At 37.5% G+C, this 17,126-nt stretch overlaps 1 protein-coding gene across 6 annotated transcripts in view; it reads right to left on the minus strand.

The window, feature by feature from the left end:
- The window catches only part of LOC122813050 (dual specificity mitogen-activated protein kinase kinase 6), a 751,080-nt gene that overhangs the window by 335,442 nt on the left and 398,512 nt on the right, over positions 1-17,126 (minus strand). For 4 of the 6 annotated variants that reach the window (XM_044085167.1, XM_044085166.1, XM_044085165.1 and 1 more), the window contains exon 2: positions 7,694-7,760. In XM_044085167.1, the coding sequence (XP_043941102.1) occupies positions 7,694-7,760 (67 nt within the window). Of the gene's footprint in view, positions 1-7,693; positions 7,761-14,267; positions 14,315-17,126 lie in introns of those variants that run through there. The other 2 variants (XM_044085169.1, XM_044085168.1) reach the window with 1 other exon arrangement.

Below are 17,126 nucleotides of genomic sequence, written 5' to 3' on the forward strand. Positions count from 1 at the left end.
TATCACATAAAGACTCCATGGGTTGCAGTCTTTCTTTTTTTCATATTCTACAAGAAAAATGTTCCATTGAAAAAAGTCGCAAAAACAATATCACAAAATGTGTCTTTGTCAATAAGAATAAATGTTTTTAACTCATGTACTTTTAAACCCAATGGAGCTTTACCTTGAATCCTTACCATGTACCTCTGTTTTTCATTTTCATCTGTCCTCTCTTCTGTTGCTCCACTTTTGCCTTCATTTACTTTCTCTGCAAATGTTTTCTTTTCCATCTCACCACTGTTTTTCAAGATTGTCTCTGCATCCTCCTTTGTATTTTACCCATAATGTACACCCAAGAAACATCTCCTTCATTTTCTAGCTCACTCTGCATCTCCATTTGTTTAGCTCACTCTGCATCCCCATTTATTTAGGTAAATCATCCTTTAACCCTCTCGACTATAAGGTTATAATTATACATTCATTATTTGTTGACTCAGCTCCATCAAACAGGTTTCCTTGAAACATTTCCTCAGAATCCTGCACATGCTCTTCGGTCTCAATAATTGCTTTCTCCTTCATTTCTTTCACTACTCCATCATCTCCTTCTCTCTAAATCTGCCTCCCTGTTTCTCCAAGCTGCCCTGGCCAAATTTCCCCTAGTAGTATAAATACCACCTCAGGTGTCTCCTCATAAAAGGTGACTAGCCTGGGAATAGCCCCATCAACAAAGGATAAATAAAAATAAAATAAAATAAAATAAACAAGTGGGCTGTCAGTACCACATAACACCACATTACACTAATCACACATAGCTCACACCAAACACACAGATGTACATATGTTGAGGCTCTTAAAAGTAACTTTCCTAAACCAAAAAGCCTCCTAAGTGTATCGGAAAAAACAAATACCCTCAGCAACCTACACAAACTCATAAATGCACCCATCATAAAGCACACATCACATCCATTCAGTTCAAAAGCCCATAAGGTAAACTTCCACACAGTCTAATATCCTAGTCATATGTGACTCCATAGTGAGACACACTGATGCACAATTCACCAGGCTATGCAAGGAGAGGATCATGTTCAGTTCCCCATCATGAGACGGAATTCACCAGATCATAAATGTACTCAATCCTTTTCATCCCAATATGACACAGTCATAATGCACATAGATATAAACAACTTGAGACATACCACCATGGGCCATCTGAAGTGGGACATGATGGAGCTCTCTGAATATGTGCCTGAGGCAGGTAAAAACCTAGCCTTGATAGGCATATTGAACTCAACAACTGACTTAACTTTTGGTGTTATTCAAAGGGGGTACAACATATATCTGCCTCTGAGAAAATGATAGACCATCCTAACTGCTTTGTTGGGGATTGCCTGAACCTGAAACAGAATCCAAACACCATTAATGTACTTCTGTTCAGTACTAGCAGCCAAAGAAAAAATAACATTCCCTACAGGCACTCCTTACCCGGGAAAATGTCGATATATGCATTGCCATGGAGACCTGTTTCAAGACTGAAGACAGCTTTCCATCACTGCAGGGTTTCAACACCTTTCACACATTCAGGTCTAACACTTTGATGGAGGCACTAAAGACCACTGTGTCTCCATATTCTTAAAAAAAAAAAAAAAAACTTTTATCTCCAGACTCATTAAACAAGATAATTTTATTTATTTATTTATTTTATTTTACATTTGTTGACCGGGCTAGTCTAACTGGATATATGTCCATTTTCAGAAGAGGACCGGGGAGAAAAGCTCCAGGACAATAACAGATGAAAAAGAAAAATTGTGCAGAATAAAATAAAGTTTACATAGAAAAAATACCGAAATACATTTTACTACACACTGGTTAGTAATTATTTACAAAAATATAAAACACAATAGTAAATAACTAATTACAAAAATATAGAAGACAATGGTTAAAATACTACTTACAAAAATATAGAATACGACATTTATAAAGAGTCAATCATAGTAGATTACAGATAAACAGTTCTACTTACAAATGAAATAAGAACAATAGTGTCAAAGAGGGAAAGCAGAGGGAAATAGTAGAGTTAATCAGTTAGTCAGGGTTGTTACAAGGGCACAGCCATTTTGTTCTGAGGAATATTTTCAGTTGTTGTTTGAAGAGGGGTAGAGAAGGAAGAGAAGTTAGTACAGTAGGTAGAAGATTCCAGTTTCTCCCAGTAGAGTTTGAGAACAGAGAATCACCGGTCAAGTTGTTTGACTTACTAATGTTAACTAACAATTTATTTGATGATCGTAAGTTAGTAAGATTTTCATAGGGGGTAATGATGTTTGAAAGTATAGGAGCATTATTCGGGTGGTAGAGGATCTTATGTGCAATGATAAGTTGACTATATTGAAGCTGATTTTGTAGTTCAAGCCATCCTAGTTGTTTTAGATTCTCACAGTGATGGGTTCTATAGGGATTACCAGTGGCAAATCTTGCAATATTATTATAGGATGTAGCTAGTTTGAGACAACTATGTTTTGACAGATTAGTATAGATTGGTGAGGCATAAAGTAGTGTTGAGATTAGATGGGAGTGGGCAATAGTAGATCTTGCTATAGGAGTGAGGAAGGATTTGACTCTATATAGGGAGCCCATTTTTCTGTTGACTGTTTTTATAGTGTTACATGACTTAGCACTCCTCCTTGTCCAACCTATTATTAAGAAAACCTCTTATATTATCATAGCTAACTATAGGACATCCTCTATGTCCCCATTAGCCCTCCTACCTATGCATTAAGCCAAACACCTTTTTCCAAGGAGATTTCAACTACCCCTCAATCAACTGAGAGACAGACATCCTCAAACATGTATGACCAAAAATTTCTGGACTTCATCAATACAAACTCTCTAGACCAGTTAGTCTGCACCCTAACCTGATGTGATAAAATCCTGTACTTGGTACTTATCCACATAGCACAGCTTTGCTCCCCACCAATTGTCACTTCCTCCGTGGTCAAATTAGACCACAAACCTGTCACAAATGAATCATAAGGCAGAACCAGGAAGCACCTTAAAATACTTTAGTGCTCAGAGATCATTCTAAGGTTAATCTACTAAAACTGAATGATGACATCACCAAATTCAAACCCCCCACTAACCTGATGACCACACTGTGTATGCAAAAACCTTTGATGTGAAATTTTATGCATATGCAAAAAGATGTACAGATGCAGCTGTCCTCCTCCAAAATAAATGAAACACAACATTTAAGAATAACCCCTATGGTGAAACCCAAACATAAACAAAAAAAAACTCACTGTACACAAAAAATATCCTTAACTCTCAAGATGCTAAAAATACATTTACTATACTAAACAGAGAACTCTTGACTCTGACCAAATCAAACAGACAAGGTTGATCAGGTTTATGAGTCTATAATTACCAAGGTCTGGCTCCAAACAGGCTCTGTGCCCATCAGATAGAGAACAGCAACAGTCATCCACTTACACAGAAGTGTAAGTATCAATGGACCTGGGTAACTACAGACCCAAACGCATGACCAGCCTTATCAGTAAGGCTATGGGAAGGATAATTACAGAACTAAAAAAATAACAACACATGCAACCTACAAACTCTCGACCCAGTTCGAACTCATCAAGGCAGAGACTTCCTACTTAACTTGCTTAATTTGTTTTCAATAAGGTTACGGAGGCAATGGATAAGGTCAAAAGTGCACACTGTATATCTATACCTTGCCAAGGTATTCAACACTATCCCACACCTGGTTATAGTGGATAAACTCTCCCAGTTAAATATACAGCCCTACATAACTCATTGCACAGAAGTGTGGTTCATAAACAGAGCCAGGAAATTAGTGTGGGGGCTCCATCTCCTCCAAAGGTCCTGACACTAGCAGTGTTCCCCTGGATTCAGTCCTTGCTCACTTCTCTTTGGCATTTACTTCTTGGAGGTCAAATAGAATTGTAAAGATTTATAGTAGATCAAGTTTGCAGATGGCTGTGAACATGGTGCTATCATAAATTCCCCAGTGGATATTAAGATCTTCCAAGTGGTCTTTTCCCAAACAAATGTCAGGTGATGAGACCATGGGCCATTGTACTCTATCCAGTTTACTCATGCTTGTTTTCTTATAGGGTTTCCATATTGTTATTCTATACTCAAAACTGGGTCTAATGTAACTAACAAACAATGACTTTAATATTTTTGATTTCCTAGACTTTATAAATCTTTTTATACAACCTATAGTTCTATAACTATCATTAACTAATTGGTTGATATGATTAGAAAAACTCATAGCTGAATCTACTCCTATACCCAGGTCCTTAAATGAGTCTACAGTTTCAATCACTGTGTGCTGTATTAAATATTCACCTTCAATTTATGCCTACCAAATCTCATATGCTTAGTTTTTGATGTACTTAGCATATTATTGTCCTGTGCCCAAACGGTCACTTTAGTCAAATTATTTTGCAGACATGCCTTACCTGTAAAACATGTAATCAGTTTACCCAATTTCAGGTCATCTGCACATAGACTGTAGAACACCTCAGATGAAAAAGTCAGGTCTGAAAGATGCAATCTAAACAAGTAAGGGCCTAGGACAGAGCCCTGTGTGACACTCTGACTGTAACCAAGGATTTTGCCTGTCCAGTTGCTGTATGATACTTGCCATGTCTTACTTGTAAGCCATGCTATCTTATTAAGAGTACAGCAATACCTAGTTGTACTCATTTACTGATCAGTGTTATGTGTATGACCCTGTCAAATGCTGAAGTTAAATCTATATATGTAGTCAGGGATCGGGAACCATTGCTGACAATGAATTGTCTTTTGATCACCATATATACAACATTGTAAATAAGCCCTTCTTCATAGCACATCTTATATCTAAAGGTGTGCTATCCACATTCAGAGATATAATATTCCACTGTACTCTGTTCTCATTAAGCCAACCATTGAATATAATGCCCCTTTTGATATATAAATGTCCAAACACACGTCACAACTGGAATGACCACAAAACTTTCTCACTAAAAAATCAAGGACCTAAATTCATAAAAACTATGCTGACTACCTCAGTTGTTCATTCTTCTTCTCAGTATCACACAGACCACTAGGAGCCAACCTCTGCCTCACATACAGAGCCTCATCTGACCTCATCCTGTCAGATCTTACATATTCCAAAGTCCAACAGTAGTACGAAAACTTACTTGAGGGATCTCATTGTCTTCTTTAACACCAATAAGACATGCTGGAAAGAGATATGTATCACAGAGATTACCACTTCTGTGAAACTGTCTTCCACTCCACATGACGCAAAGCACTTCTCTTTTCAAAAGTAATATGGATGACTAGATGGGAAACTGTAAATTCACCCCCATCTGACCTATTCCTTCACACAACTAACACTACCTCAAATACTCAGCTAAAGGAACTAAATCTGCATCAGAAGCTAAACAAGTGACAATGGCATGATAGATTCAAATCCCAGAACAAGTTTCACAGTCACACAAACTCTGGAACAAACTTCCACTACTCTGTCAAGGAGAATAGCATCCTTGCCCACCTTCAAGGTAAACCTAGACAACTGGATGGGCAAACTAAAATTCTCCACTGGTCTATCTTGTCTTCCCTTCCCTGAGGCTACAGTGAACATTAGAATACGTTTTTATTTATTTATTTGCTAGGATTGCAATGGTCTGCAGACTAATTTGTCTAGTACTTAACTATGAAAGAAGTACATATCCCAATCCTCTAGTTTATTGATACACAAAATTTAATAGCTAGAAAAAAAGTAAGTACGTAACACTTAAAAACTTGGCTTCTTAAGATCTTCATAGATCAATAGCCTTGTAAGTACCTATGAACCTATGAACTAATAAGTTTCTTAAACATGAGTCTGTATGTCCCTCACTTTGTCCATGTGGTGTTTTCCAAGTTATTCCAGTTTCCTCCTATATCTTATAAACCTGCTGTAGATTAACTGGCGTTCCTTCAAACTGTCTGCAGCTGCAAGTGCACAGTGCTTGTGACTATGAGACTGTGTGTGTGTGTGTGTGTGTGTGTGTGTGTGTGTGTGTGTGTGTGTGTGTGTGTGCGCCCAGCAATGGACTGGCCTCCAATCCTGGATTATTTATCTGCCTTATATCTGCAACATGCTGGCTGAATAAACTGCAGGCTCATGCAGCTGTTGTAATTAGCCAATTTCAAATGGTACAGTAACTCTAGGGATGAAAATGTAACATTTGCAACTGCTAAATGTACTTTTTTAATGTTTGCATTTTTTAAATTATAAATGGGTACAATTTTCTAGTTTGAGTGCGTAGCTAGGCGTGAATGTCTTTCAGCTCTTGCTAATTGATGTAACAGCTATCAAAACTAGATCTTTCTGTTGACTTTACATAATACCATCGTGAATCTGTACTATTGATGTACCTGTTCAAAATGGGCCTACCAGTCAGATATCCCAAGCAACAACGACACACAACTAAGTCCATTAGATAAACCTGCTATATGGAAGCATCATTATTTTCTCCTCAAAGTTAGATTCAGCTGTGTCATCCTGATAAGCTCCAGAAGTGTGTTAAACAGGTGTGACTGCTTACTTAGTTTGGCTTGGACAAAAACTGTAAGTTTTCTTACACTACATAGTACTGATTTTTTTAAATTAAATGATCCCTAAAAGGTGAAATATGCATAAACTACATAATGTTTGTGCTGTGAGATATCTAAGCATGTACACAGCCTCTCATCCTGCAATCCTGTAACATTGTCTAAACACACAAGTACACACACACACACACACACACACACACACACACACATTATATGTATTTTGCAGGTGTTTTTCCCCACTCCATCATTATCACCACGGACACCACACTGTGTTGACAGCCATCTATCATCAACAGTTACTAAGACACTGGTGCAGTAGTTAAAGTGGCTGCCAATATTCAGTGTAAGGTGATAACTTCACCTGACAGCTCTTTCATCTTCACTTACTAATGAATCTCTATGCCTGCATTTCATTTAAAAAAGATGAAAAGCTGCACTATTGCAGTTCATGCAATGAGTTTTCCAACACAGCACGCTTTTAAATAAAAACACCAATTGCTTCATGTTTCTTAGTGAACAGCCAGCCAGAAGGAACACTGAAAAAAGCACTGCTGTCCAGTTCGGAACTATTGACAAGGCACATGCTATAGAAAGGCAAAAGTAAGTACTATAGCACATGGTGAAATACAACTAACCACCAATACACTTAAAATGAAAATAGGCCTACACAGGTAGTGCAAAATCTCAGATATGCTGGTACAACCCCATCGAAAGGCAGAAGGCACATAACATATGTGAAGTGAACACTGTTAAATATGACCTGCTGGTGGTCCAACTAGGACTCACAAAAAATTAGCATAAACAGCAGTGGAACAGACTGTTTCACTCAAAACATGAAGATTTTTTTATCTTTTCAACCATTGCTATAAATGTTACTAGACAACTGCTTTGCATCCAGGGATGCCCACTGTAGTTATTATTTTTATTTTATGTGTTTATTTATTTATTTTTATGCTAGATACACCTTCATTACCTGACAGAATAAAAAAAAAAACCTTAATTCTATCAGCCAACCATTACCAATTACTTACACAGTCTTTTACAGTAAAAAAGTACAAGGTCTGATTTACATAAATTATTGTGGCGTCTTAGTAATACTTACGTAGGGCTTTGTTGTGGCTGATCAAAGACTTCCTTGGAAAGTTTCAGGTTTGTCTTCTTTTTCTTGCCTGGGCGTGTGAAAGCAAGAATGTGTGTTAAATGTGAACAAACAGAATTAAATAATACCATACAGTTTGGCGCCTGCATTACAGTTCACAGTACCATGATATTAACAGGCTGTCACAGCCGAATATACCTGAATAACAGCTGTAAAATATCAGAATGATAACAGACTGACAGAGATGAATTTCATAGTATAACATCTGTAAAAATGACTCCTTAGTCAGATATTAAATTACAGATTTTCCCCAAGTTTTTTTTTTTTTTTTTTATCTTTACAGACAGTCACTACTCTGCATTTTTGAAACAGGGAATAATATAAAAGGGATGCAAACAGTTTTTAAACGCACAACTTTTCTGAACAACACTTTCAAAAAAGACATACTTTCAAACTCAATGCAATGGCGGAAGAAAAGTAGTTGAGTTTTGCTGATACCTAAGTATATCACTTTTCTTCACTGTGTTGTAACTCTGGAATGATTATATACTTTAGCAAGTGGTGGGAGGTTTGCCCCCTACCTTACAATAAACATTATTTTCAAAGGTGGACAATGTAGAATCATGAACTTGCAAAATAATGCACCTAGAAGGAAGTAAATGCTTCTCTATCCCAGACACATCGTGAAAGTGCATTTTTAATGACAGCAGTAAAGTTCAACTGATATGAAGGTTTGTTAAAGACAAACAAATAGTCTCTGTCATCACTACTGATGTGAACAACAACAACTAGCATTTAAAGTCTAAAGCTGTACTTGGTTTCTTACACCCACTTCTTTCTTCCCTGTAAGAGCTGATCACTTGTGACTGCACTCTTACTTAAGGAAGGTGGTCTACTTTCACAACTAGGCTATTAGAAATATTTCTCAAATCAGACACTTTCCACTACATAATTATCTGTTTTAGGGAACCATTTATGTCACTGCACCCTCATTTCATTGAGACTCAATTCAAGACCCTTTCCCTTATATATTATTTTACTGAGAAGACAGGGTAAGGGGGATGTGGAAGACACTTTTCCTCTACAGCTAATCTCCCAAATTCGGAAAGGTTGGAGTAAATGCCTCTGAAAACACCTTATTTTGTTCGTTTTAAGCGTGCTTCGTCTCACTGAGTTCTGCTCTAATGAGATGAGTTACGAGTTAGTCTCCTTTAGTTTATAACTCATATTTACCCCAAGCCCTTAAGCAGCAGCAAACAGCATGTTTGATTAGACTTTGTGTGGACTGTGGGGTTCTGTCCTCAACATTACAATTACAGATAGAAGTACCAACCCCTTACAGATGCCATAATCTACTTCTCTGTCCATACCCCAACATGCCACTCCTGAAAGTAGCCTTGGAGACAACACATGCTTTCTACATACTTAAAATGTTTACTGATTAAGGGTTGTCAATGGAAAGTGAGACTATCGACCACTTTGAAAACAATGTCATAGTGACACATCATCAATCTTAAACATTACGCCACTTATACGTTTTTTCAACTATATCTGCTAAATAGGAATGCATTTGTCGAGACTGTCCTTATTTCAAGGATAAACTACATTACTGTTTATATGGATGGACCTCATAACAATGCTGGGTCTGGGGCACTTTTGGATCCTTCTGGATCACCTCTGTCTTATTCTCTACATTTCGGAGATCACGCTTGACGTGATGGTTTCCAAAAGAAGATCATTTCTAGAAAGAGATGTAAGATGTCTGCACCAGTCAGCCTTTTGGAAAGACTTGGTTATAGAAGACATGTACTTTCATACCTATATCCAGCAACTTTCTGAAACAGCCAGCCTATGCAATCCACAGCTCATATGACAATGACACTTAAAGTAAACTCTAAAATCATGCTGATCTAATGCACATGAGTTCTACCTTCCTGGCCAGGTAAACTCAAAAAAATGAAATGGGACAAAAATAAAACATGAAATGCATTCTAATATTCAGAGGCTCTTCAAGTAATCTCAGTTTTCAGACAGCAAGCTTTTTAAATGATCCACCATCTCTTCTTGTTTGTGTTGGGTTGCTATAACTGAAATAAAGAAGAAACAGGTAACCCTCTGTACTGATTTTTTTTATCAAATTCACTTCTCCCTGACTCTTTCGGCATATCCTGTTCCTTCATTCCCAAAGTGGAATCAAGACGTTTCTTACACATCCCCCTTTATGGGCACATCTATCTGCAAACAAAGCAACCTTCTACTGTGCCTCAAGGACAGTGTCCTGCTTACTGCAGTTCTGCATAGGATCCTTCACTGTCTTTCAGGGAAAATATTTTAGCTACTTGAACAAACTGAGACAAGGGTCTTTGGAAAAATAAATACACACATATCAATACTAATCAATAATTTTTCAAAACTTATGCATGGCCATGTTACATGTACATGTCAGAGACCAGCTGGCAAAATAGTTAAGGTCTTTGCCTTCCAAGCAAAAGGTATAAGAAAAAAAAAGACATAAGAACAGCACTAAGGAAAATGAAGTCAGGGAAAGCAGCAGGCTCAGATAAGGTCACAGCAGATATGATACAGATGCTGGGTGAGATAGCAGAAAAATATCTCCTATGGGTACTCATAGCAGTGTGGAGAGAAAGGCGTATCCCAGATGACTGGAGAATAAGCATACTCGTGCCAGTGTAGAAGAACAAATAGGACATCCACAACTGTGGGCAGTACAGAGGCATCAAACTCCTATCACATTGCATGAAAGTTCTGAACAAGGTGACTGGTAAACAGGTACGCAGAGCAGTAGAATTAAAGATGGGAGATGAGCAGTTTGGACTCAGATCAGGATGCAGCACAACTGACCTAATGTTTGCAGTGAGACAGATAGTTGAGAAGAAGAGAGATAAGGAAAGCGTCCAAATGGACATTCCTAGACTTGGAGAAAGCATATGACAAGGTCCCAAGAAAGCTGATTTAGATAGTCCTGCAGTCGTTTGAAATCCCAGAAACATTGGCAGAATTAGTGCAGACTATGTACAATGACTCAGGTAAGAACAGTGTTCGGTGTCACAGAGGGGTTCGCAGTGAGAGTGGGTGTGCACCCAAGTTCAGTTCTGAGCCCACTGCTGTTCATACTGGTTATGGACTATATTAGCAAACAAGTAAGAGGGAACAGACCAACAAAGTTGATATATATAGACGATGTGGCATTACAGGCAGACTCTGAGCAAAAACATCAGCAAAGGATAGGGAAATGGAATGTAAAACTAAAGGCACATGGGATGAAACTAAGCACAGATAAGACAGTGGTAATAGCAGTAAATTGGGGAAAAATCACAAGAAGCTGAGAATTGAGAAAGAAGGGAAGATAGAACAGGTTACGTATCTGGGAGGGGTGGTTGAGTAGAAGGTAAGTTTAAATAAAGAGGTCAAAGCTTGAATCAGAGGGGCTGCAGCCAACTGGTATACAGTCTCAGGTACAGTCTATGTTAGAAGAATGACAAAGAAGCTGAAAAGCAAGGTGTACAAGACAGTGGTGTGACCAGTACTACTGTATGGTACAGAAACCTCTGCAGTAAAGGCACAGCAGATGAGGAAACTTAGAGGTGATGGAAATGAAGCGCCTGAGAAGGGTGGTAGGATGCACACTGTGGGACAGATGAAGAAATGAAGACATAAGAGCAGAAGCCAAAGTAGCTCCAATTGCAGTAAAGATCAAAGAGAATGGATTATGGTGGTTTGGACACATGCAGAAAAGCAGAAGACAATCTGGGGAGGAAGACTTGGGAAAGACAGGAAAAAGGTAAGAGGAAACAAGGACATTTAGCAAAGAGGTGGAAGGATTGTGTGACAGAAGATCTACAGTCAGACATGAGTGTGGAAGAAACCAGGGGCGTAGTAGTGAATTGAGAGAGATGGCAACAGTTAATACAATATCCTAACCCCATGTAGAAAATTAATACGATATCCCAACCCCATGTAGAAAAACAGTCTAACCTTCTTTCTTTAGAAGCAGATAATGCACAGTTCAACAAAAAATTACTTTAAAATGGTTACCATGCCAAATACAAGAATACAAGAAGTGGCTACTAGGCGGTATTCCCAAAAAAAAACTGCTTCATACCCCATTCTTCCTGAGAAGTATGTTCTATCCTACTATGAAGGCACATATTTACTCTTATTAGCCAAGAAAAATCAATACCTGCTCGGTATGACATTCTGTTTTCTGGAGCTAGAGACTGACTGTACACTCAGCTGGCAGGTCTCGGTATTATTAACTCTAAACAGAAAGCCAGTGCATATTTGCAATGTTATTTCTGAAGTCACTGCTGTTATTAAACTGATCATTTTTGCACTTCACTGATAATTTGTATATTACAGTTGCTAACATTCCAGTGTGCTACTACCTTTATTTTATTACTTTTCTGACAAGTCCGTGGCATCCTTTAAGCAAAGCTTCCATCTTTGTATTAAGAGACTTTTTCTAAACAGGATTCTGTAAGTGAAGGCAGTTTTTTTTTTTTTTTTTCAAATCTGTATCTCTGCAAACAGTCTCAACAATTTTATTTTTACTCCAGACATGTACATAGCTTTGTCACTTATATTCCATACCAAATGTTTGAATGCAAATATCCTCTTAGAAGTGTTCAATTACTACTTACAGGTGTTAACTATTGAAATTTCAAGACTCTTCAATGAGTCCTGAAACGCAACAAAAGTGCAACCCTTGAAACATAACACAAAAGTGCAAAACTCGCTGTTACACTTAAAAAGCATTTGTCCTCTGCACAACCTCCTCTCTTTTGATGTGGGGGACTGCACGTTCACAACCCTGCTACATAAACATACTAACAAAAACTGCTATACCTCAAAATAAGATGTAATACTACATGACACAACAGCTCTAGAGTTAGTGTATTTTCCCTGTAATTGCATCTTAATTCTCGCTGTTCCAAGAATCACTATTGCATTCCTCACACACATATATAATGTTATTGTATTATTTACTGATACAATATCCTCCCCTGTCAGAGCACACTGTAATTTGGTTATCTTTCAGTAAGCGACTTCAGGTCACTAGCATACCTCTCAACTGTCGAATGTTTTGCCTCACATTTTGAGTTCTTCATAAAATGTGCAGTTTTCCGGAAAGTTAGTGAGGATTGAATACAATAAATGACTGACATTTGAGTTTCTGACTTCATATCCTTCAAAAATGCATGGTAACATAAAATCTTTTATTCTAGCAATTTTCTTAAGTTTATAAGAGGAGTATTTAAAATTTGTCGCTGTTTTGGGGCATTTGTCTCACTATTATTTTTGGCTTTGTCCAGAATTTTTGTGCTAAGAGGTTGAGAGGTATGATCAGTAGCGACACCTTAGTAGCAGACATCTTTATCACTGTTACTATGTTTGTACTTAATTCCTTTACTGATACACCACAACACTGATGCTGTAAACATACTCATCTCCAAGACCAAAGCCAACAAAGAATTTCTCCAGACTTTGGCTAGAAACTGGAAATGGTGAGAATGCTGCCTCAAAAAGGATCAGAAAACCTTACAAATGCCACTGTTCTTTCTCACAGGTGTGTCATCAAAGAAGTCTTAAGAAGAGTTACCTTGTGTTTGTAAGGTAAGCACCTTAGAAGAGGTACACTGATAAAAGCAAAAACTTTGCATCACTTAAAAAATGCACTTTCCTGCTATAGCAACAGCTTAAAAAGAAGTGACTAGGAGTCAAAGTCATTAAGAAACGTTTTCTTTTTCACTTAGAAATTGTGGGCAAGTAAGTAACTGCCCTATCTGTTGTTCTGCTGCACGGTAACAAAAGCTGTGAGGCAACAATTGGTGCAGGAGGTCTTAAAGGAAATACTAGGAAAAGCAGAGATTATCTGACTGCTCTGCATGAACATACAAAGTTCAAACGTCATTTCACAGCTAGAGTTAATGATTCAGAAATATGTTTTACTTTCACAATAAAAGTACATCGGTATATTTTAATGATTATTCCTTCTTCACTAGAACACCTAATTACACAGCAAGCCATACACTAGACTGTAACCAAGAAATGTTTGGGGATATCAAGAAGCACGTTCTGTGGTCACCTCTAGAAAATATGATCACTGTAACAGCAATGTTGTTAAAAAGCTGGGATGGAAATCTTTTTTTTTTTTCACTCATTTCTCATTTATCTTTAGTATTTTCTGAACATCCTGTTTTCCTCTTGTCAAGGTGATCGGCTGACATGTTTTAAATACTTGTTTACTGTTTCAGTCTTATCACTAGGCTAGATACAACGAACAAGCAAAGCAATATAAATACATGCAGAACTCAGGGAGACCATTTAAAATGGGCTGCTTTTTAACAAAGCATCTGACACGCAAAACTAAATCGTAAAAACAGCATCAACATTCTGACCGTAAATGACCAAAAGTACAGAAATGCAAACTCTACTGTAAGAAAAATAACTGTAAGCAAAACAAACCCCAACCAGTAATAATAACGCTTTTGCGGGAAAGCAAACCCTGTGTGAAACATTTGGTATTCAAAACTACAGAACACAGCCATTAGGTTACCCGCTACCAGATCCATCAGCGTTCTTTTCACACTGAAAAACAGTGTACAAAATGAAGATCATGTTACTCACCTAATGGAACTCTGAACAGTGCTAAGGGTAGGAAATATTTAAAGAGACATACCCACGTATTATACCCTACACATCTGCAGCTTCACTTCTTAATTATTCTAAATCTTAAGTTCAGTCAAGCTCAGAGAAAGAAAATAATAGACTATTCCTGTTTTCTGCAAAGCTGTACCACCATGGAACATAGAAAAAATAATTACTGGGGTTACGGATGCCAGGAGAGCTTGCAACTCTTAAAAAGTTAAATTTCTTTTGTTCCAAAAACATATTTGACAGTAAATTATCACTAAATGGCATCATTATTTATGTTGCGCCTGGCTCTTGGCAGAGTATTCAGCACACACTTCAAGACATAAATGGCACTTAACTAGCTCTCAGAACTAAGCAAAGATGAAAAACTAGTTAAAATAACCCAGTGTTTACCCTTCCCATTAGTATGCTGTACATGTTTTTACCTTTTCTTCATCAAGGTAATGTACTCTGACATTTCTGTCCTTTGACAGTAAGTGGTGTTGGTGATTTTTGTTCAGTGCTTTGAAATTTGTATCTTGCTGTTTCAATATTCAAAGCAGATTATGCTCTACCTCCATTTCCACAGAAAAGTGCTCCTTATTTTTTCTCTATTTTCACAATTAATTTGGACCTCATGACTCTTGTCAACCATACCATTACTCGTAAAAAACAAACAGCACACATTCTCTCTTAAAATATTGTACACTTTAATCACCCTATTTTGTCTCTCCTTAAAATGCTTCAGTCCTCGTATGCAATAAACTATAGCCATTTCTTCTATAGCAGTAGTAGTAATGATAATAGCAGTTATAAGTCATTACTAGTATGAATGAATACAGCAACTGGGGTCTGTTCCAAGCAGAGAAAAAACAAAGACACCATAACTGTGTATGACAGTACAAATGACACACCTCTCAACCTCTTAGAGTAAGAAATCTGGAGAACTCCAACAATAATGGGGGGGTGGGGGGGGGGGGTGGCGGCAAAGCCCAAAAACAAGGACATATTTTAAATAATCCTCTTAGGAAGTTGCTAGAATTATAGGTTTTGCATTAGCATGTGTTTTCTAAAGGAAACAAAGTTTGGCACTCAAATATCTCTCATTGTTTAGTGATTTCAGTCTTCAATGATCTGTTGGAAAACCACATTTCTGAGGAACAGAGAGAAAATAGGTAGCAAAAATGTGGACATTTTGTAAATTCTGGACAGTTGAGAAGTATGGCAAATGGTAATACATCCGTTAGTCAAACAGGTGAAGGGGAAGTCACTTAGGTTGGGGATGGAAGCATTGCAGGAAAGTAAGGCGTTCACTGTGGCCTTCTCAGGGGTGCTGCTGTATGCAAGAAGGGCAAGGAAAGCTAGATTTAAGGAATTCAAAAAGTGGATGGGAGATTCATGCATTCCTCAGAGACTTAGGACAGTAAACTAAGGAACTACGCTGGAGGACCAAACATTTCAAACTATGACCTACAAGCACAGTTCTTTCTACATACCATTTTTTTCACAAACAACTTCACTAAACCAAAACTAACATTGTGGCACAGATACAAGTGCATTAATACAAAAGAAAATAAAACAGTAGTATTTGTTCATGCAGAATACACATTTCCTTTTAACAATTATCATTCACTCCAACATTACATAAACTGCTCAACTTCTGCCTTCTATTAAGCCTCACTTCTTATCCTAAACATTATTCTGCATACACTGTTCACAAAATTTCCATTAAATTCTATGTAATTTTCTCCTTCAGTTTTCTAACTAACCCACTTCTAGTTCTTTTGCCTACTTTACAATACTCCAGCACTTCAGTGACAGGCTGGTTTAGATTTTGATTTCCAGTGTCACTTACTTAAATCTTTGTGAATGTTTGATCAGGTGACAACAACAGGCTGAACTTCCTACTTAATGAAACCCATCTGGCTGGCAGGCAGGCAGCACCTGATCGCCCCGCCCCCTGGTTTATATATTTTACTAAAACACAGAAAAGAGAAAAATGTACTAACAGTAAACCAACAAACATTGTATCAGCAGTAATTTTCTACAGAGAACAGTGACAGGGGAGTGAAAATGCTGATCAGTTTAAATTGACAAGTCAAATGCTCATCTATTTAGAACTTGCTGACTAGTAGATAGTAAGGAGAAGGTCAAAATTTAACTGAAATAATAATAAAAAAATTTAAAACAACGGTTCCTTACAAATAACATTTAGCGATAAAGAGAAAAAAACATCCTTGGATATCATGCCGCCACAGTGGTTACTGTCAAAAATGTCACTTGATGAGTTTGAAGTTAAGTGTCATGACAGTTTGTTACAACAATTGAAAGACTTGCACTAGCAGATTAAGCTGTGACAAATTTTGATCTAGGAAAATAAATCGATTGATGATAGCTCACTTAGATAAGAAACTATACTAACTCAGAGGAATAAAGATCACTGTAAACTCACAACAAATGCCAGCAGAGTACATTATTCATATACAAACGCTGTGTTAACAGTTTGCAGTTATGAACATGTTAACTTACACCTTTATGGGCACATGTCCACTCTCATACCAGCTTAGAAACAACTGGACTAACAGAACAATAACATATTAGAAGCAAACTGTAAAACCAGATGCAGCAAACAAGAACAAATGAACACATCCTACTTCATTTTCCTGGACACTGTCTTCTTTAGAGAAGAAATACATTTGCTTATGCCATCTTAGTCTGCCAGACTTAAGACTGTTTTGAGGCATTTGCTTACTAATGCCTGCCAGACTCCTGACACAGCAGA

Source organism: Protopterus annectens, chromosome 10.part0, assembly GCF_019279795.1.
Source record: "Protopterus annectens isolate FY-2018-M chromosome 10.part0, PAN1.0, whole genome shotgun sequence".
Classification (NCBI taxonomy): Eukaryota; Metazoa; Chordata; order Ceratodontiformes; family Protopteridae; genus Protopterus; species Protopterus annectens.